The 23,817-nt window shown below is 36.4% G+C and overlaps 1 protein-coding gene across 1 annotated transcript in view; it reads left to right on the top strand.

The window, feature by feature from the left end:
- tbx4 (T-box 4) overlaps positions 1 to 23,817 on the top strand; it is a 100,130-nt gene that overhangs the window by 24,135 nt on the left and 52,178 nt on the right. Inside the window, exon 3 of the mRNA XM_002933826.4 lies at positions 16,144 to 16,238. Coding sequence (XP_002933872.1) covers positions 16,144 to 16,238 — 95 coding nt within the window. The remainder of the gene's footprint in view (positions 1 to 16,143; positions 16,239 to 23,817) is intronic.

The following is a 23,817-nucleotide window of genomic DNA, read 5'->3' as shown; positions in this document are numbered from 1 at the left end:
TATCGCGCGTACAAAAGCGCAAGTATGCTTATAGTGAATCGTGCGAAAAATCGCCAAAATTAAACCGCGGTAAAAATTTTAGCGCACAATAAAAAGAGCGCACGTTTTATCGCCCTTTAGTGAATCAGGCCCTTAATCTTTTACATCGATGGGGAGAAGCCACATTCTAATTCCTGCAAAAGCCAAATCATCAATTTACTGAGAAGCCTTAGTATAAATAAACCCCTCCCTTCCCCTAGATGCAGCCTGTTATCTTTTTAGGTAGGAAAAGGTAAGAAAACAATATAGGATGTCTGTATAATGTCTAGTTAATATTCTAGGATTTTCCCAGACAGTAATATGCAAATAAAATATGTACAGTGTGGCCTCATAAAAAAGTAAATAATAAGCTCAAGTATATTTGTGTTTATATAAGCATGTCCTGTTACTGCAAACAGTGCAATGTATGCATATAAAATGAGTAGTTACGCTGCTGATTCACATATAAATGCTGTGCCAACTTCATGCTTAATGGCTCTAGAACATATGCCTTAAGATAGTCAATGTCAAGTTTAATGTCACTAGAATACACTAGCAATGTAAATTATGTGCCAACTTCACATAGGGAGGCCTATTTATCAAAATTCAAATTTAAGAAAATAACGCAAGTGCACAAAAAATAAAGTGATCAAAACACAAGTGTCTTTTCAAGTTTTTTCTCTAATGCTAGCTAGTCCGACTATTCAATGTTTCAATAAATACTAGCTTGCAGAAAAAAAGCTATCTTGATTTTTGATAAATCTGCCACTCAGTGTCACCAGACTACATAGCATGTAAACGATGTGCCAACTTCACACATAGGGGCAGATTTATCAAAATGTGAATTTAGAACATAATACATAAAAACTCATTCACATTCTTATAGTTACTATCAAATTTTTAAAAGCGTATTTATCAAATGGTGAGTTCTAAGTTTCACCCATCGATAAATACACAAAATCCCATAGGAAAAATAGAACATGGGTGAGTTTTTGTGTATTAAGCTCTAAACTTACATTTTGATAAATCTGCCCTTCAATGCCATCAGCACACATAGCACTATAAATACAAAACCATTGTGAAAACCATCAGTGAAGACCATCAAAGTGTGGCCAGCGGGGGTAGACTTCACACTCCAGGATAGGTTCCTACACACAGACTGGAGTGTGTTTGCTACTCAGGCCACCTGTGGCTCTCACACGAACTTAGACAGCTACACCTCCTCTGTTCTGGATTACATCAACACTACTATAGATAGTGTCACAACCCAGAAGCAAATCACCACATACCCTAATCAGAAGCCATGGATGAACAAGGAGGTGCGTCTCCTACTGAAGGCACGAAACACTGCCTTCAGATCTGGTGATGCACAGGCTTACAGCACTTCCAGGGCTAATCTGAAGAGGGGCATCAAAAAGGCCAAACACTGCTACAACCTAAAGCTAGAGGAGCACTTTTTACACTCTGACCCTCGGCGCATGTGGCAGGGTATCCAGGCCATCAGTAACTACAAATCCAGTCACTTCACCCCCACAGCCACTAATGTCTCCTTTCTGAATGAGCTTAATGACTTCTTTGAGAAAGATAATAAAGAAAATGTCACCAAGATCACTGCCTCACCCAACCACTCAGTTATCACACTTACCTCATCTGATGTATACAATGTACTGAGCAGGATCAACGTGCACAAAGCTGCTGGACCAGACGGTATCCCTGGGCGCATACTGAGGGCATGTGCGGAGCAGCTTGCTGGGGTATTTACAGACATTTTTAACATGTCCCTTGCCCAAGCAATTGTACCAGCGTGCTTTAAATCTACCTCGATTGTGCCAGTGCCGAAACACTCTAGCCCAACGTGCCTGAATGACTTCCGTCCAGTAGCACTCACACCCATCATTATGAAGTGCTTTGAGCGGCTAGTCCTGACACACCTAAAAGACTCTTTCCAATCTTCACTAGACCCACACCAGTTTGCCTACCGTGCCAACAGGAGCACAGATGATGCAATCTCCATAGCGCTGCACTCTGTACTCACACACTTGGATAAGACAAACACCTATGCACGACTGTTGTTTGTGGATTTTAGCTCAGCTTTTAATACTGTTTTACCCTCCAAGCTAATCACCAAATTGAGAGATCTGGATATTAACAGCTCACTTTGCAAGTGGATCATGGACTTTTTGACCAACAGACCTCAGCATGTTAGGTCAGGCCATATTTGCTCCACTACCTCCACGCTTAACACTGGCGTACCACAAGGCATAAGCCCCTTCCTTTACTCCCTCTTCACCCACGACTGCAGGCCTGTGTATGGATCTAACAACATCATCAAGTTTGCAGATGATACAACAGTGATTGGCCTCATCAGCAACAACGATGAGTCTGCCTACAGAGAGGAGATCAAGCACCTGGCCACTTGGTGCACGGACAATAATTTGCTCCTTAACACCAATAAGACCAAGGAGCTCATTGTGGACTTCAGGAAAGGAAGAAGAGGTTCACATGAACCCATTCACATCAATGGGATGGTTGTTGAGCCTGTCTCATCCTTCAAGTTCCTGGGGACCCACATCTCGGAGAACCTATCCTGGGCTACTAACATCTCTAGCCTGGTCAAGAAGGCCCACCAGCGTCTATTCTTCTTGAGAACACTAAAGACGAATCAGCTGTCTTCAACTATTCTGCTGAACTTCTATCGCTGCACAATAGAAAGCATCCTAACCAACTGTGTCACAGTTTGGTATGGAAGCTGTTCTGTTGCTGAGCGTAAGGCACTGCAGCGAGTGGTGAAAATTGCCCAGCGTATTATAGGGACTCCACTTCCAGCCATTGAGGACATTCAAAAGAAACACTGTGTGCGTCGAGCACGCAGTATTCTTAAGGATTACTCTCATCCCGTCCATAAACTGTTCTCTCTCCTGCCTTCTGGACGGCGCTTCAGGTGTCTCAGGTCAAGAACCAACAGACTGAGGAACAGCTTCTTTCCTAGAGCTATCTCCTTATTGAACTCTGCCCCCCACTGACACCTGTTTACATCTCACAACCCTATACTCTTACCATTATACTAATTACACTTTACACTATTTAATATTGCAACACAATGTACATATCTGTTTGAAAATACAAAAATACAAATATCCATTTACAATACATTTGTAAAACTTCTGAGTATATATTCGCACATGTCTACTTGTAAATTCCTGTACACTATGTTCATGTTTATCTGTAAATGTTCACTTGTAAACTCCTGTCTGTAGAAATTAGCAACCTGTATATTATGTTCATATCTATCTGCAAATTCCTGACTACAGTTAATAATACTTGTATATACGATTCATCCATTGTAACTGGTTACTAGTAATCTGTAGTCTGTATATATGCTCACCAATGAATCTTCTGTAATAAGTACCTATAGCTCTACCTGCACATATCCCTTTAAATGCACTTAGAACTTATACCTTTATCCTGTACTTTCTGCTAATTGCACTTCTGGTTAGACCTAAACTGTATTTCGTTGCCTTGTACGTGTACATGTGTAATGACAATAAAGTTGAATCTAATCTAATCTAATTGTGGCTATAATCCCAAAAATGTTGGATCTGAGGCATCCCTAGTAAAGTCAAAATTACTTTCTTCTCCCAAGAGACTATATACCCTTTAATAAAAGACAATATGTGACTATGTGGCTAGCATTTGACATACTGTATGTTGGGCTAAGTTCAAAAACTAGGTACGGCGCAGATTTCATTATTAGCTCCAGCTGAAGAATCCAGAAGTATTTCCCCCGGTTTGATCAATTTTGTGATTTTACAAAACTTTCTTGACAGCTTTAACCTTTTCTTGCCAGTGATTTCACAAGTTACTTCATGAACGCTTCCTATGTATGTGGCAGGTCATGTCATCTGTCCGAGCCGCCTGCTAAAGGAGTACAATACATGAAGGCATCCAGACTATGTATGTAGGTATTAGAAGAAAATTGCAAATGTGAGCACAAGGAATTGTTAGAGAATGTATTCTGTGCTGAAAATCAAAGCTTGTAAAAAGACAGAGAAGGGTGTACTGAAGTTAAAATGTTCATTAGAATAGTGGGTTTTGCAAAATTTTTATTCATGGTATAAAGTTATTGCTAAGAGCTACCTTTTACAATTTTAACCGGGGGCCCTGTGGGGGGGGGGGGGGGGAGCGTGGCTGGTGGGGGCACCTGCGGGGCCCATGGGACAGGAGCCCCAGTGGGCCCTGCAACCCCCAGTCTGACCCTGTTTATATAACCCTAATTCAGTAAAGTGCTGTGGGAGATATTGAGTATATAATCATAATACTAATAATACCACAGCAAAGTTAATTTTTAATGTGCTCACTCAATATTACATTTATCTTTGTAGCCTAGCATCAATAACATCAGTTAAGCTTTTAAGCTCCCATATGCTAGATGATTCAAGTTTCAATTTTTTGTGGATGTAATGGACGCTGCATATGAATGGTTGCCATTTTGGGCTTTATTCAGCTGGATGAGGATTTGGCACTTTAGCAGCATGTGCAGACTACTGGACAATCATTACTGTGGGGCTGCAATGAGATCAGTCCTTCTGTTTGTTACCTCCTGTATACAGCAAAGGCCATTATTGGCAGGGTTCCTGGGTTGTACCTCTCCAGAGACTCTGTCTGATGTTTATATCAGAAAACATAAGCTTATTTTGTATCTAGAGAGTAATTTCTGCACATACACTTGCTTATGTTTTTAAGCTGTTAATGATTGTTCTATAAACTGTTATCACTTTTTATATGTTTTAATATACTACAGTATAGTACAGTCACTCTCTTGCATATTAAACATTCCCTTAACAAAATACATTTGTTCTTTACTTTATGATTTCCATCTCGTACACACAGTGCTGTTGAAAAAGCTTTTCAAAAAAGTGTATTTTTTAAAATAAGATAATTCATTTTAGGCTAGATAAAGTTTGACTGCCATTGGCAGTCAGCCATTAAAATGAGTGTCACAAACAGCATTAACTGATGAATATGGCAGGGAGTGCTAACTCAGGACACTTTGGAGTCTACAGATAAACTCTGAAATGATAGAGTTTAGCATTGGTCTATGATCACTACAGGACATCACCCATGCTGCCCATCTTATTCATGACTTCCAGGTGTAGCCTAGCTCAACCTTCTTGCATGGTACCCCAAGGAATTGTCTACCGGCATACAACTTCAGACCAGCAACTATGTTGGATAAAACATTAAATTTAGCTTGTGCTTGGTACCATACTACATGGATATTGCATGGCTTTAGAGCCATTTATTTGACTTAATTGCAGAGAAGTCTGTACCTAGCCAAGAATCTGTGGGGTATTACCATGTCACTTGATACTGTAGTATTGTTGCTTTTAAGAAAGGGACTTTTTACAGTTCTGAAGCATCAAGCAATTTGAAATAAATGATTTTTAGAAGTCTCAAGTACCCTGGTGATGAAGTGGATTTGTATTTTCATTCATGATTATTTCATAAACCAAAAAAATTACGGCAGTTTGGTCAGACAGTGACCATACAGCCAACTTTTTAAATGATTAATTACACCAATGTCTGTTATACTTTAATAAGAAAGGGTGAATACCCAAATGCATTCTTCCAACGTAAAAGTATTTATATTTTGGGGGCTTAACTTCAGAAGCAGCTCAAGTTGAAGGCAGGGTTTACTGTGGTGTAAAACATATTAGAACAAATTTGGTATTTCCTTTGTGGAGGAGTGCATTTTTTCAGGTTCATCAATTCAATAATGCATTCTTTGCTAGTTTGGCTTAACGGGAATATATGTTGTTAATGTTGTTTTTTTTCTAAAACAAGCCTTATTAAGGATAGCACATTACCAATCCCCTGAATGGAATAATAATAAAAACTCTACAAATTAATCCCAATTGGAATAATATCCTTGGTTGCCATAAACAAAGAGAATTCTTGTTTATCATTAAATCAATAGAGTATTCATAAGGTCACGTATCATTTTCCATTGCACACATCATTTTTTGGAAGTCTATCAGTGAATAAAAATGTATTTCATTTGCAACAAGGGCAGTTAAAATGCATTAGTTGTAGCTTGGAAAGAAAAAAAATCTAGAGAAAATGGAAAAAGGGTTTAAATGTAGCCACCTGTGGCAATGATAGTAAATTATTTGGTTTACAACTATAGTTTTGGACGAATCCTGCGTTAAAAAGATTGAAAGAAGTTTTTGGTTTTATGGGAAAATATATTTATAATACCCAACTTGGTCATAATGGATAGAAACGTTTTCCAGAAAATGATGTTGTTGTTCCAAATGGTCAAAGATCTACAAATATCAATGTGATATTTCAGAGGTAAATGTAGTTCATTGTTTTATGGGTCTTTCTTATTAAATGCTCAGACTGCTACAGGACAGGAAAGAACAGGAAAATATTTAACCATTCTTTAAGAGCAGTACCGGTATTACAAACTAATCACACTCTAGCTATTGCAAATCCCAGCTGTGAGAATGAAGGCTGATGGGAGTAAATATAGCTAGATAGTTGCAGGGAAATGAGTTAGGGCTCCCTGAATTGTTGCTTTCTTTATACCGTGTAAACCAATTAGCTTTCCTTAAATAAAAGCAATGTGTCATGGTTCTTAGCTGGTGTCCTATATTGCTGTCAGTCTGGATTTGTAATGAAACACTTTAGGAGGGTTTCCTATAAAGGATGAAACAGTAGACAGTGGTGGATGGAGTATTCTAGATCTTGAGAAACAAAATGTGCATACAGTTGTGGTAATTTTGTTAAATAGGGCACAATTGCAATAGGCCTAGCACAATTGCATCAAGAGCATTGTCCCTTTGCACCACAAATCCATCAAAATTCTGGGAAAATATTGGTCTGTATTGTGTGTATTGGGAGTTTGAGCTTTCAAGCCGGCTCAACACATTAGAACTGCTTTCAGATAAGTTATTGTTTTTCCTACTCCCATGTAACTGGAGGAGTCATGAGCTGGATTTGGATTTTTTGTTTACTATTGAGAGCTATCCAGTGACCGGTGACCCGTAGCAGGGCGTAGGGAGGCAGGGGTATGACAGCGTCGTAGGGGTTGTAGGCCACTCCCAGCTGGTTTGGGATTGGTGGGTTCAAATGGCTGCAAGTCAGGGGTATAAACAGGTAGCTCAGTGCTTTCTTGCTTCCAGTCCATATTAGACAGTACAGGAAAACGCCCACCCTCCCTCCCCAAACAGGTGAGTTGGTATTATAGTTTGGCTGGCGGAGTGGTTGAGTCCGGGAACCAATGGTTGCATGGTTATTGGTGGTTGGCACGCCTGGCACCTCAGGGGTAAGGAGGTGTGTCAGGAAGTGAGTTTGTTGAGGAGTAGGTGGTCCCAGGCTAGGATGGCAGCTGGCAGCGCTAGTGGCGTTGCGCAGTTATTAGATTGTTACGGTTGTTTGTTATACAAACGTTCAAGTTATCATATGTTCATGATATGTTATCTTATTTTCATGTTATGTTTGTTTATGTTTAGCATATGTTTGTGTTATGCTATTTGCTTACAGTATGTGTTAAATTAAACTTCAGTTGTTAATAAATGTTCTGCGGCCCTTTCCATCCAAAAATGTGGTGTCCGTGTAATTCTTCTGGGATAGGAGGGGTGGTGTGGTAGGTTGATAAGAGGTGGAACAAGTCCCAATGATGCGCCTGTCATGATATCTACCACTTTTAGCAATACAGGTGTCAGGGAGCTGCTATCTTGCTACCTTCCTATTGTTCTGCTGATTGGCTGCTGGGGGGGAATGGGAGGGGGTGATATCACTCTAACTTGCAGCTCAGCAGTAAAGTGTGACTGAAGTTTATCAGAACACAGGTCACATGGCTGTGGCACCCTGGGAAATGAAGAATATGGCTACCCCATGTGAAAGTCTGGTTGTGTTTTTAAAAAAATAATTTTAATGCAGGATTCTGCTGGAGAAGCTCTATTGATGTGTTTTGAAAAAAAAATGTTTTCCCATAACAGTATTCCTTTAAGATTCAGATTTCATTTTGGATTTGGCTGTATCTTTCTGGTCATTCAGTATTTGGGTGGATCCTCAAATTGTGGATTAAAGGGGTAGTTCACCTTTAAATTACTTTTTAATATGATGTATTCAGATATAATTTGCAATTGGTTTTCATTTTTAATTTTTTTTATGGTTTTTCAGTTTAGCTTTTTGTTTAGCAGCTCTCCATTTGGTATTTAACAGCTATCCGGTTGCTAGGGTTTATCCTATCGTAACAACCAGGCAGTGGTTTAAACAAGAGATGGGAATATAAATAATAGAGGTCCTGTATAGACAGATAAGTAATAAAAAGTAACAATGAAAAAAAAAATTGCACTGAGCAATGGTTTTTGGCTGCCAGGGTCAGTGACCTCCATTTGAAAGCTGGAAAGAGGCAGGAAAGAAAGGCAAATATTTTAAAAAACTATAAAAAAATAAATAATGAAAATCAATTACAAAGTTACTAGGAATAGGGCATTCTATAACCACCCCTTTAAGTACGGGATAAATGGCTGTTGTCATCTATTTATAAAATAAAACTGTTTCAATAATATTTACAAATGTTAAAATATAGCTGCACAATATGTATTATTTTCTTATGTGTATGGGTTTATTACCCACAAATTCTATATTATAAACAATAATGAAAATGTTTCAAAAGTATTTAGAATGTTATGAAATACATTATAATTATTGCAAAAGCTTTACAATAAAAAACACCCCTTTGTAAAAATCTGGGGACCCGGCCAAAATGTCAGTCGCTCCTCACTAAATACACTTGTGATTCACAATAACTCCTGTGAGTGCGGGGTTCCACTGTTGTGTGGGAAAACCATAGAGTATAGATTACAGAAAAAAATCATATGTATGACATTTACATTCTTATGAGTTTCTTTTTAACATAACATTTTGAGAAATTATAGGCAGTGCATTTGGTGCAAGGAGAAATAATTGAACAATCACATAAGTGAAATCCATCATGAAGTATATCGCGGGGAAAGATTCCTCATGAATATAAGCATCTGATGTTATATATGAAAACAGTTTCAATGCATATATGCAAGCAAGCTTTGGTTGTGTTTTGGCTAGAGATCTTTGCAAGTAATAGCTGCTATAATAGGTAAAATTGTAATATGATGAGATTTTTTATATATGTTCCATTAAAAGCCTGTTAATCCCAGAGCATATACATCCTATGTTGATCACCTTGTTATTAAAAGGTTTGTTTAACTCCTAGTCTTAGAAATATGTTCTACCACATCACATTAGTTGGATAACATCCATATGTAATAAAAGGCACACAGGTTGCCAAAGTTCAGTAACCTATAGCAACCAATAAAAAAAATTAAACATTACTACCTGTGACTGGTTGCTATAGGTGACTAACAAACTTTGCACCTTTTATTAGATAACCCCATAAGACTTTTGAAAAGTATTCCTTTATGCTTGGTGGAAAAATTGACTGTCTAAGCCCCCAAAGGCACGTTTTTTTTTAAACTAGAGGTAGCAATTCAGTTCTACAACAGAAAAGATAGATTTTGACTGGGGCAGTGTCATCCTATATCCCACTTATTTGAACCAGTCCCTTACCCTTTTCCCCAAGGTCCCCAAATAAATTGATACAGAGTCCAGGATGGAATTGTAAAGGCCACAGCTTTATTTATACAAACAGTATTTGCCGAACATACAAATCTCTAACTAATAACAGTAACAGGGGAATGCTTGCCACTGCACAGAACACACCACAGGAGTGAACGGGCCTCCCTGCCATGCTGGCCACCAGGTGCAGCCACACTGTCACTCCGTTCCAATGCCTCCTGGGCCCAATACCCAGGGAGGTACTGACCCATACTCTACTAGGCAGAGGAACCTGAGCCCCTAACCACCTGGCAAGCATTCCCTACTGCTAGCTAGCTGTGACTGCAATAACAAGGGAGGGTGGGATGTTGCCCTTTGTGCTAATGCATATGGTGGGAACGGAACTCCCTGTACCCATTATATTCTCTCCTAGCAACTTTTTTCACACCACCCTTGCTACTGCCCAACTTTTTAGTCCTCCCTGCCTTTCTAGCCCAGTCAAGGATCCTCTTCCATTAACCCTTCGGTGTCCAGGAGGGCAACAATATTAAACATTAATAAAATATCTGATCTGAAAGCTCACCTCAGATCTTATAATGATGAGAGCTTGCATTGAATGTGTAATCTAAACAGTTACTGACACATAACTTGTGTCACCTGATCTAATAACCAATTAGAGAACCACAGAGCTTGTTTCTATCTTCCACCTAGTCATTATTTACAGGGGTAAGTGGATCATTGGTCAAAGCCTTTGTTAGGCAGACACAGGGAACCTGAAGATGCTTGGAAAATACAAAGGCCTTGAAAGAAGGTTATAAAGGCTGTCCTGAAGGTTAATGTCTCCTTGGCACATTTTAGAAAGCTAGGATTTGGATCACATTATATAGCAAATATGAAGGGCAATAAGGTAGCTAATTTTTAGATTATTGATATTACTTTAATCATTTTTTTGAGAATATTCCACTTCAAGTCAATGAGTATACTTGGCTGTTGTTTTTCTTCTTTTTTTTTTTTTTTTTACATTTCTATTAATTGCTTTACACTCATTTACCATACATGAAATGCATGTGCCTCTTCTATTCAACCTTTCAAAGTGCAAATTTAGAATGACCAGCCATATATTATTAGTTTGGATTTTCTTTTGGTCCCATTGATAAAAGAATGAAAGAATATTTTATCTATCCTTTTTTACTTCTTGGATCCATAGGAAAAATTATACTTTGTCTTCTTCATTGAGCCAGGACTAGTAAAAGACAAATGTCCCGTCCAGCTTTCTTATGCCAAAAATACAAGTAGAGCCCATAATCTCTTGCTCCAAATCCCTTTTTTTGTTCTGAAGGAAGAGACTCAAATATATCATCTTTTTACATGCTCTGAGACAGGAATTAAAATGTGACCTAAGGGACAAGTATGAAATTTTACTATTCATGAGTCGCATTCAGTATATAGTGCCAAAGGATCAAAGCCAAGGTAACAAACAGCCTGAGGAAGGCGCCAGCCACTACAAACCTACAGAGGGGCTGGCAGTATATCTGTCTAAAGAAACAACTGTTTTAAGGTTGCAGTCTGCTCCAATTAACACTCTAAGTAACTACAAAGCACAGCATTATTTTCACTTTGCTCATTGGAAAAATTACTTATTTTTGTAGCAAAAACATTTGTAATAGAGAAGTGAGAGAGAGAAAGAAGAGCACTTTCTATAAAAGTCAAGCTCCTGAAGTCCAGTAAACAGTATTAGCATACTGAGCAAAGGCTAGTCCTGTAAGTAGAGTTCTTCATTCTGTATAGCAAATATCTAAAATAAAGATCTAAAGGACATAATGGCACTTCCCAGATATTACATTATTGTATTTTAGTAGTTCTTTCTCATGCCCCTCTTTCCTTTATAAATAAGCAATTTGGTTGTAGCACATTGATTTAAAGTGCAGAAAGAAGTAACATCACTATATAAAACATCATTTATATTCCTGTGGAAATCCAGAAAATAATTGATCATTTGAATCTTGTCAGAGCCCTGGAACACTAACATGCTTTGGTTTTGCAACTGAATATACCATTTACAGCTATAGTAATCCATAACATTCTAGAAGTGGTTTGGCATACAGATTATGTAGACTTATATTTATTAAGTTTTTATTCAAAAAATGTTTGAAGTGATCCAGATCCATTGAAGTCATACATACTTGTGCATTCCACACATATCTACCTGTCTGTCTGTTCATATATCCCTGGCCATAGATTTATGTAAAATACCATTTTGTGTTTTTATTTTCTCTTCTCCTACACTATGGAGACAGCTAAACAGCAACTGAGACATTCATATGGGATCACTTCAGCGAATGGTTAGTGGCCTGTGACTTGAGAAATATTGTTGTTTTTCAGAGGTCATTTTATAAAACTGGGCAGAATGCATATGGACAGCAAACTTTTTATTCAAAAGTGCCTATTTGTGTACTTTGCTGAGCTTTATATAGAGTTGCCATTGTGTCGCTCAAAGATACCTCATCATTTGAGAATTCTGTTTACTCATCCCTGTAGTAATCAGGGTTACATTAGAGGCACTAAAGGTACCAGCTTAAACCTTTCCATGCCACATATTGTGGAATCTACAGCACTGTCACAGAATTACCAGCAATCTACTGATGAAATATGTAAGAAGCAAATAAAGCAGTCCTGAAAAAATTGCATATTTCTAACACTTTCAGTGGTATTTTTCTATTTTTCAATTTCAATTCATTTCAATTTACACTGTAGAAAGAAACTGTCAGGAAAGGGATGCAGTGCTGTTAAATCCTTTATTATGTGTTAAAAAAAGAAAAATAATTCTCACAACCTCTTGTAACAGCACAGACCTTCTTCACTGAGTGTTTACAACAGCTCAATGAAAGATTCTTGGAAAGAGCTGTATCTGTTATAGTAATTTGCATACAATACACTGCATTTGAATAGACGTCAAGGGATTATGAGACATTTGTATATATTTTAAGCTTCATTAAGTAATTTTAAAGGAAGCATAAATATTACTAAATATATATTTAAAGGGGCAGTTGACCTTTATTTTGGAACGCAATATCACAAATAAAACATTATCCTAAATGCGATATTGTTAATACCAAATGCCTTTCCCATGAAAGATATTCAACTAAAGCTGAATACCATTTTGACAGTTGGAATTACATGAGCTTTCTTTCAGTCACTGGCATTATACCAGACAAGAGGGAGAAGGCGTGAAATAATGGAGTGACTAAAATCTATCTACCTTTCTAAGGACCCATGGATTATTTTATCAGGACCTGAAAACTACTTATTGGCAAGTTTACCTAAAGAAAGTGTGTTGATTTCTTTTTGTTTATAACAAGTTAAATCCACTGAAAGATAATATCACTATATATTAAATAATATAAAAATAACAGAAACCCACACAGCTAAAGGCACAGCTGTAAACATTATGTGGGCCGTGGAATGATACAGTGGGCGTCCGTGGTAGGAAGTGATGCAATGGATATTGTTATGAACCCCAAATTAGTAGCCTGTACTGATGGCTTTCTTTGCATTTTACTTAAGATGTTAATGTCTCAGTTTTAGGACATGGGTAATAGGAGAAATCAGAAATTTAGGAGAGATACTCAGGATTTAGACAGTAGATTGTGTGCAGTGCTCCCATTAAACATAATGGTTTTCAGTTGCTCAAAGCAATATATCCTCACACAGTACATTCTGCCACAGGTATTGAATTTGATCATTGTTATCTAGTAACACAACACAAGATCTGTTTTTAAAATCAGATTTAGCAATTTGTGTTTTTGTTTATATGCAATTGTAGATGATTTTGTACAGTCTTTTGCTTCACTTATGAAAAGTCCTAAACACTAAGGTTAAAAGACTGAATTTGTGGCTGATACATAATGAAGCCTCAGTAAATTTAGATGCAAATACTATGATGAATCTCTCTTATGTTAGAAGTTCATGTCCATCTTTGTATACAAATTCAAACAGTGTAATTTACTATTAAGAACTCAATGGCCTGTTTCTTGGGCAGTTTTAAGGGGGCGGCCCACAGATGCCTATATGGTAAAAAAACAAAAATAACCTTGCCATCACTGAATACTTGTTTACAAAATCAAGAGGAGGAAGAGGTGGTGGTTACCTTTTGGGCCAAGGAATGACACAGTGGGCATGCATGGTAGGAAGTGATGTAATGGACGTGTATATTAAGAATCTTCCTATCACACACGTGAACTACATCACTTCCTGCACATGCATGTTGAGGTTTCTGATTAGGCATGCATCTAACATTATAATTACAGTAAGAGGAGTGAGTATAGCAGTATCCACATTTTTTCATCATTTTTTAAATATATGTCCTTAGGTTGAGCTTCTTAAATTCTATTAGATAACAGCAAGATGACTGACAGTCCTTGTGTGACTGACTTTGTGCTGGTAAGCAGCATTCTTATTGCTATATTCTCTTACATCTGTAATTAAATTTCTGCTTATATACTTTAGAGTACTACAGTACATACTCGGTAACTTTAGGTGGAACAGTAATGTGGGACAGTTTTATATAGGGTTTAAATCCCTGTCAAAACCAAGGCAAACAATCCTGTGTAAATGAATTCTGAACTCCCCAAATTTCCCAGGATCCAAAAATGTAAGTGTTCTTTGTTTGTAAGTGGAATACATGAAATGGCTTTGATTCATATCATTTAATGAATTTGGCATCAATAATATGGAATGGATTGTGTATCCAAACATAGAAGATTAGACATTTTGCTGAAAACTTAAAATGTTTTGAATGGGTTTCAAAATTAGACATGCATGTGTTACAGTCTTGGTTTTCTGCCATGTTTTATAAAATATTGGCAGAGATGGTAATTTTAAATCATTATTTGAAGTGATCTAATGTGATTCCATCTCTGGTGGGCTTTCTGCTTTCAGTACTTTGGCAAGCTTAGTCTTGAAATGTTCACTCTCCTCACACAGTCTCATTATTATTATTTATTTATCCAACCCTTTTCTATTTGGATATATTAAAATGTTATAGTTATTATTAATAATAATAACTACTACTTATGTTAAGAAGGGGAAAAGAAACAAAAAACATACTTTTAGGAAAGGAATGAAAAGAAAGAAAGATTCCTTACACAGTTTACCCCACACATGTTATCTGAGTGAATGTACAAAATTCAACATAGATGGAATGAGAATCACAAATGGAATCTTATATTAGTACTGATGACCACTTGTAATTGCCATCAGGAATAGGGATTATACTCACAAACGTAAAATACACTGCTCTCAATAATGTCTAGTGATGAGTGAAACTGTCCTGTTTCATTTGCCAGTAAATTCAAAATTCTGGAACCTATAGTCAAAAGGCATTTTTTCTTCCATTAGCAAAAACACAATTTTCGCCACAAATCCATACCAGGTAAAAAAAAAATGTCACTTCCAATGTCAGTCTTATAGATAGCCCAATGTGTTTTATACACCTGTGCCAAACTCTTCAAAACCTGAAGGCCCACAATGAGGATGAATTATACTTTGTAACTTAAAGGAGAACTAAACCCTTAAAATGAATATGGCTAGACATGCCATATTTTATATAATGAACTTATTGAACAAGCCTAAATGTTCAATTTCTCTATAGTAGTAATGATACAGTCCTAAAGTTCTCACAGGGGGTGACCATACTGGACATACTGGACACTTCTGTTAGAAGTGACACTCACATGCTCAGTGTGCTCTGAGCAGATGTTGAGAAGCTAAGCTTAGGGGTCATTGGAAATCATCAAGCAAAGAAAATGATGTTTGTCTGTCATCAGCTGTTCCGAACAGGTTGATGATTAAAGTCTGATGCTAACTGCACTGATTTCAGAGCTGCCATGCAGTAATCATCTGTGTTAATTACTAAACTTATATTGTGACATTTATATCCTATATACAGTATATAGTATAATGTGAGTTGGTCCCTAAACTTAGTAACTGACAGCAGCAGAGAGCATGTGCAGTGAAGCAGCAGAAAAGAAGCTGGGGAGCTATTGGGGCATCTTTGGAGGCACAGATCATCATTGTTAAAGGGCTGTGGTTGCCTTGGGGTGGTACAGAAGCACAAAATATAATGTACATCATTTCTAGCCTACATCTTTAGTTAAGCTTTAGTTCTCCTTTAGTTTACTTCAAGGAAGAATTTCTATAGATACCTATTGCCTTTGTAGACACGGCTGGCAATTAATTAAATTATAACTTTGGCCCTGCCAGGTTCCAGGATGTGCTACATTTCTGTACGAATGTCTGTATCCAACAATTTCTTTGATTTGATTTCTAAATGTATTTACGTGTGTTATTAATTGCGGTTTTTAATTTATTTTGCTATTAAAATAACAACAAACTTAAACATACCAGTGTTCCAGTTATGTAATGTAAATATTATATTTTGTAAAAGTAAGAATGCCACAGACAATAGCAGATTCAGCATTCAAAATTAAATGACCAGAGTATCCTTTCTCCATTATTTAGACTATAGAAAACATCAAGGTGTACCTCCATGAGAAGGAGCTTTGGAAGAAATTTCATGAAGCAGGAACTGAGATGATAATAACCAAGGCTGGCAGGTATGTTAAATATTTGAAAATGTGTTATTTGCCTTTAGGAGTCTGAAGCAATCTTAGCACTGATTTCAACTGATATTTTCAAACATCTGTATTCGTTTTTATACAAAGGTCTACTAAAACTAAAAGCTTCTCATGTGAAGTCAGTTTCTGTGTAGGATGTTCTGGGACTAGATCAGGCATAACAACTCTTAGCAGGTTCCTTAGCAGTACCTTGCTTACTTTACAAAATGTGCAACTTGACTGATTTCTGAGAGGTTCAGCAATAATCAACACTTTCCCATTTATCGAATAACTGACCTATGTACATGCTATGTATTAACAAAGGAAACCTTTTATGGATGCCTGTCCTCTATGGGGCCTCTCTAACAAGTGATGAATCACTTGGGCTTTAACTCCTGGATCATTATACCTAATTCAACTGTTGGGATCAGACATCATCCTTTTTCAGGTCAGAACTCCTGAAGATTCCCAATAAAAAAATTCACCATGAAAAAATTTGGCGTACATAAAAAAAGTTACGTTGGCGGCAAAATAGGCACGACTGCACCAAAATGGGCATGGCTGCATCAAAATAGGTGCAGTTGTGTCAACATGGGTATGGTCGTGTCAAATCGGCACGGCACATCAACATGGGTGCAATCACATAAAAAAAGTGCATTTTTTTGCAGTTTCTCAAATTTTCCTATTGTTTGGAGAATTTTTTAGTGAAGCAAAAGCGGACAGATTCACTCATCACTATTCAGGACACTATATTTAGTTTTAAATCTGGTCTTTATCTGATAAGGTTATTTTCTATTACAAGGAATAGGATTGTCCTCTTTATTGAATGTCTACCCTGATTTGGAGAACCTTGAATTGTTTTCTATAGCAGCCGCCTGTCCACATATATATATCTGAAATGCTATCTAATTATATTTCACTTAGTTTTTTTTTAGTCTTTCTACCCTAACAGGTAAAAAAAAATCTTTGAAGGTAACCTCAAACATACTGTACAGTACATGTTTTTTTAAATGTGTTTGTGAGAATAAGGACGACTTGGAAAGTAGTGAAAAGCCATTATTTGTCCTTAGAGCAGAAAAGCTTATGTGCAAGAACAGAATTAATGACATATCTCTAGTCATCAAGCTGTTAGTGGGGGAGTATCACTCCCTTTAAGTTTTTAAGAGTTAGTGAAAATCCCAGCAATTCAAAAAGATAAAAAAACTGGTGCCAAAATAATCAATGATTTATAGTGTAGAAACATCCACAAAATGCACTTACTATCTTTTTAATGTCTCATTCTTTCAGAAAAGGAGGTAAAAATATTATTAATTTCATTGAAATCATCCTTCCATGCCATACATACAGTACAATATGTTAAATAAAAAAAAACTGCTAATATCAGAATACTTCTATCCATTTATTTTTGAAAATACTTTTATCACATTGTTTTGGACATTTTGTCAAACAGAAAACAGCACAGCTTAATGTGGAAGTTTATGTTTTAGTGTTTTTTTTACCTTACTTCATTATTTCTTCTGATGTGTTTTAGTTTATTTAAAGGTAAAAAGAAGATTAAAGAACATATACTTGCTGATTGTTGAACATTTGGTCTGGTTTCTGCTATAGCACTTACTGATTTTGTATAATGTTGTGAACTTTACTCACTGTTTCTGAAACATTGATTAGATGCCTTTAGATCAGGGATCCCCAACCTTTTATACCTGAAAGGGCGCTACATTTAAATGGAAAAGGTGTTGGGGAGCAACACAAGCATGAAAATGCTTCTTTGGGGTGCCAATAAGAGTTATAATTGGCTACTTAATAACCCCTATGTGGCCTGGCAGCCTACAGGAGGCTCTATTCGACATTATATTGGGTTTTTATGCAACCAGAACTTGCCTCCTTACCAGAAATTAAAAAATAAGCACCTGCTTTAAGGTCACGGGGCGCAACATCCAAGGGGTTGGATTTGGGTTCATTGTCTGGGTAGAAGGTTAAAATAAGCTTACACAAACAACACAAAAAAATATTACCCAACCATACCTGCTGGCAGATTTACTAAATCTCTAACATTTCTTATATTTTTATTTTTAAAATTCGACTAAATTATTTTCCACAAACAAAAAATCTAAACTGAAACAGTCTGCACAGGAAAAAGTTGGAGAAACTGCTTTATGAATTGTCACCCTGAAAACTGGAATTTGAATTGTCACACAAAAACTAGTGTGAAAAATCTGAAACCTCTGAAGTTTCACGGCAAAAGAAGAATCTTTCAGGAAAGGGAAGGGACATTTGCCATAGAATTCTAAATTATCTTGGCAAGTTTTTTGCTGTTTAGACGCATAGCAAATCTGTGACTTTTTGCACTTAAAGTCCGACGGTTAGTAAATGGCCCTTTGGTCTTACTATCCTGTAAAAGGTAAGGATGGAGAAATAGAGAGGTGGAGAAACTGTAATATCCATAATATATTTTGGGGGTATATAAAAACAGACAACGACAAAATATTTCATAAAAAAAAAAATATGTAGCGCATTTGACCCCCTACATGGCTGTATATGCATTGTTGCTGAAAAGGATCTGTTAACAGACTTTTCTGCAAAACAATTACATATTTAAGTTTGTGATTTTCCCTACAGTTTATAAGCGCATGTTCACATCTAAACACAAGCGCATCTGAACAAAATGCAATAAAAGCTGCTAGAAATGTCTGTTTGAAACTAGCTAGTTTTTATATCTTGCATCATGGATAATGTCATTTTTTCATTGTTAATGTTCATTAAGGAAAATGTTCCTTTCATATATTTTTCTCTTAACTTCTCAATTTGTAGGGTTTCAGTTTCAGCTCTATCCTGCATAATACATTTTGCCTCAGCTGTAATTTTTAGCATGGTATTAAGTAGCTTATGAGCAGATTCATCAAATTGTATATCAATATAATATCAATATCAACTGATTATACAATAATAGATAACAAATTGAGAAGATGACAATAACCCTACTTCACATGAGGGTGTATTCTATTCATTATTTGCAGTCAACTGTGGTGGTTCCAAGCAGAGTATGTACACTAAGGGGCACATTTACTAATCCACGAACGTCCGAAAAGCGTCCGAATGCGACTTTTTCGCGAATTGTCGCAACTTTTTCGAGCTCTCAATACGAAAATTGCGACAATTCGCGAAAGTCGTAATGGCTATGAAAAAGTCGCGACAATTCACGAAAGTCATAATGGCAATGAAAAAGTCGCGACAATTCACTAAATTTGTAACGGTTACGAAAAAATCGCGTCAATTTACAGAAAAGTCGTAGCGGCGACGAAAAAATCGCAAAAAATAGAAAAAGTCGCAAAATGTTCATTTTACAATCCGAATTTTTCTCATTCGGATTCGTGGATTAGTAAATCAGCCCCTAAATGAAGCAGCCTCCATCTGTTGTCTCTAGAACTGACCAATACCTTAGACATGATGCACATTGGTGTTCTATAGTATCTTTCTGTTTTGTGTTTGTCCACTTTATGGTTGTTTAGAAACTGACAGGAAGAGCAAGCGAATAACTTTCCAGTACAACATGTATAGTTGTAATAGTTGATAGCTATTTAAGAGGCTAAAAATACATGGATTGGTACAAGTAAATAGATATTTGAATACATGCATCTTTTTCTGAATAAATTGGTTCTGAAACAAAAGTACATACCAATGACTTAAACAGAAAAATACCTAATTAAGTATTATAGCAAGACTGACGCCTCATTTTGTGCAGAACAACAAGGCTCACTGTGGGAAGGAGAACAGTTTATATTAAGGTGGGATGCGTAATTTTATTACCAGGTTTGGTGAAACATTTTTTTGTGTATTAAAACTTGCAGTAAAAGGTCCTAGATGTTAAATTCAAAGGAACAAAAAATGATGATGTTAATCAGCAAATTTCATTAGTAAAGGTGGCCATACACATTCAGATTTTAGTCTTCTTCTTTTGATGAACGTTCAGATATCGATCGTACATTTAAATGCAACAATCTAAAACTGACAATTAGATTGAAATTGTAGGATAAAGCCCTAAAAATAACAAATTGTACAATGTTCTGAACATGAAATAGTTGGCAGACACCAATCATAGCAAAGTTACTTCCTGAAAATGCATTGTAGGTCCCCCAAGGATATTGTCAGATACACAATACATGCACAAATTTTATTGTTATCCAATCACAGTGGTACAAAAATTCTTGGGATGATAATTTGGATAACAGTCCGAAAAGTTAATGAAACTATGTTTTGTAAGATTATATCAGTGCATGTTTGGCTGCTTAAGTGGTGCTCAGTCTTATATGTACGCATTCCAGTGTCTGTTAAACTTCTATAATACTAGTCATTCCAATCTGATAAAAAAAACTGCGTAACTGTAGCAGTGTGATATACCAATATTTACCCATCTAGTGTTAGATCATACCTGTAGTCCCAGTGATATAAAATGACAATCGCACAAGACAAGAAGAAACATTTGGAGCTTCTGGCTCGCCTTAGGTTAGTCAAGTTTGAGAGTTCTACCTAATCAGAACAAATGAATAGAAACAGGGCAACAGTTCTACACCAACAATATCAAGACAAATTAGTCTGTGATGAAATCCTTGTTTCCCTTGATGGTGAAGTAAATAATACAGTATGTATGCATCCCACGAAGAAACCTGTAATGCTTCTCTAGACTATAGTGAGGTAAATGTGATTGCATAACCAGAAAAAAGCTTTTCAACAGACAGATGTCTACAATAAGGAACTGTTTAGTATTGATGGTTTTAGAAAAAAAAAAGAAAAACATAAAAGGCTGCATCTGTGTTTTACCTTTCATACTTACCTACTCATTTGTATGGAAACAATTTAACTATGCTATGGGTTTATGTATCCCACACAACACAAATTGCTTCTAAAGCTGCATAAAACCATCTCAACAAATGCAGAAAATAAAATAACAGGACACACATAAATAGATATTTAGTAAGATTTTCCTCACTCGCATGGAAGCAAATGCTTTTATGTATGAACCAAATGAAGCATAGAAACATAAAAGCAGTATAATGGATAATGCTTTTAGGGCCTAAAGGGTTTCCCATTTAAACACAACAATACTTTTGAAACCACATATAAAAGCAAGCCAGGAATTTTTAAATATAATCGCCCAAAAATGGAATTTTCCCAACTGTCTGACCCTCCAATCAAAAGGACACCAGATAAAGCTCATATATCTATCTACAGACTATGAGTTCAATGTTTCTTCTGTAAGTGGCAGTGAAATTAGGTTTGAAAAATGAATCACTGATGAGAACTCCTGTTGAACCTGTATTGTTTGTTATTCTGTGGCTACAATCTGGCATTGGCTAATCCAGCACTTCAAAGCTAACGGTCCTTATACTGTATACAGAATGTCATGGCAGACTAGCGTGAGTGATAAGGAAAAGAAGGGACTCCAAAGACTGACTACACTGGGAAAACAGGACTTTGCACAAAACACTTTGATGTTTTAAGAGAGTGTTTTTAGAGCACAAATTATAAATATTTTCACTAATTTTTCCTATAACTAATTAGGGAATTAAAATAGCAAAAAAAACTGTTGATACATAACCAAGAGGTAAACAATTGATAATGTTTATGACTAGTTGTATGAAATACAGACAAACATCAAAATATGATAAAATTTACAAATTTTGCTTTTAGATCAAACAAAACACAAAAGGTAAAATAATTTTCATCGAGCTGTCATCAGCTTTCACTCTAGAGATCAGATATAATTGCCTGGCACATACTATGATGAAGATGATAACATTCAACTACACATACTCATACATTCCATACATTCAAATATAGTCCATGCTCTGTCATGATAATTGTTTTTAAACCTATATACCATGAACTAAAACCTAAATTGCTTTTTTAAAAAAAAAAAGAACCACTAGGAACATGTTTAAATATTGTATTTAAAAATGCCACATATTGTATGTGGCATTTCAGTAACTGCCACTGGTCATAAAAATGAGGACAGTTAATTGTTGTTAAGTGGCTACATCAGGCATTTTACATGGTCACTTGATCGCATCGTAACTGGTCACTAGGGATAAACTTTTTAACCTGCTACAGTTTTGCGGGTTTTGCTAGCTGAGAATTTTTTCATGTAGTCTGTTTTGTAGGAATAAAAATGCCCAAGCAGTAGTAATTAATTGTGCCGCTACATTGCATAATTAAAGAAAAATGAAATGGGGGATTTGTTCTTTTTGTTCTTGTTGATTTAGAGAATTTCTGGCCTGAGCAACTGGGAGAAAGGATATCTAGATGGTACCATATTGATAGAATAGTCCCGCCATGTTTAAAAAAGTTCTCTCTTGAAGAACAGTTGTAGCATATTGGAAAGGAGCTTCTATAACAAGGCAGGGCAATGTATATGCTATTGCAGAGGTAAAAATGCCCTACCTGCAATGTAACCTTGCCTTCCATTTGACTCTAATGCATTTTGGTCAAATTTCATGGTTTCGCTAAAATTTACAGTTTTACAAACTTTTCTCTTCATTAATGGTCACTTCTAAAGTCACAGAATTATAATACAGGGGATATCTGTGCTGCCATAAGTTTTAAGATATATACAAGAAAATTCTAAAGTTTGTGAGTACAGGATGTTTCTGCTAATTCTGGAATAGAAGACCTACAACAATAAATTATTATCACTTTTGACTGGACATGTCTTAGTAAAATGAGGCTGGATTGCTTGCCCATATTCTCTTCTATACACAGGTATGGAAGCAGTTATCAAGAAAGATCTGAATTACAGGAAGGCCATCTCTCATAGAATCATTTTACATTTTTATAAACTATTTCTTTTTTTCTCTGTTATGATAAAACACTTGAATCTTGTAATTAATCAATTTGGAGGCATTTTTAGTAGACTTAAGGTATGCAGACCCAAATAGCGAAGAGATCTTTTAGCTGAAAAACCCCAGGACTGAGTATTCTGGATAACAGCTTCCATACTTAGTGATGGGTGAAAAATTTGGCAGGCATGGATTCGCAGCATGGATTTCGCCATTGGCGTTTTTTCGTGAAACGGGTGACAAAATTCACAGTGTGTCCAAAAATTGACGCCAGTGTCAAAAGAATTGTCTCACACGTCAAAAGAATTGTCTTGGACCAAAAAGGATTGTCTCTCTCATCAAAAGAATAGTGTCTCGGGTCAAAATAATTGTCTTGGGCCAAAAAGAATTGTCTCTCTCATCAAAAGAGTTGTTTCACGCGTCAAAAGACTTGTCTCAGGCCAAAAGATTTGCGAAAGAGATTCGCAAATTTTTCAGCGAAGCGAAAAGGGACAGATTCACTCTTCACTATCCATATCTGTGATACTACCTAGTTCCTATTGACTTAGCCAGTAAGGCTGTAAAAAAAGCTTAGATGGGGTGGCAGATTTATTCATTTTCAAATAATATTTTTTAAAATTTGATGTGATAAATATTATTACTGTAATTGTTAATCATTGCCATTGGTCCCTTCACTTTTACAAATGCAACCAGTTCCAAAAACAAAATAATTTGAATGTTGAAAATACACTTTCCACTAACTTATA

Source organism: Xenopus tropicalis, chromosome 2, assembly GCF_000004195.4.
Source record: "Xenopus tropicalis strain Nigerian chromosome 2, UCB_Xtro_10.0, whole genome shotgun sequence".
Lineage (NCBI taxonomy): Eukaryota > Metazoa > Chordata > Amphibia > Anura > Pipidae > Xenopus > Xenopus tropicalis.
The sequence above is the reverse complement of the archived record's forward strand: the minus strand, read 5'-3'. Positions and strand labels throughout refer to the sequence as shown.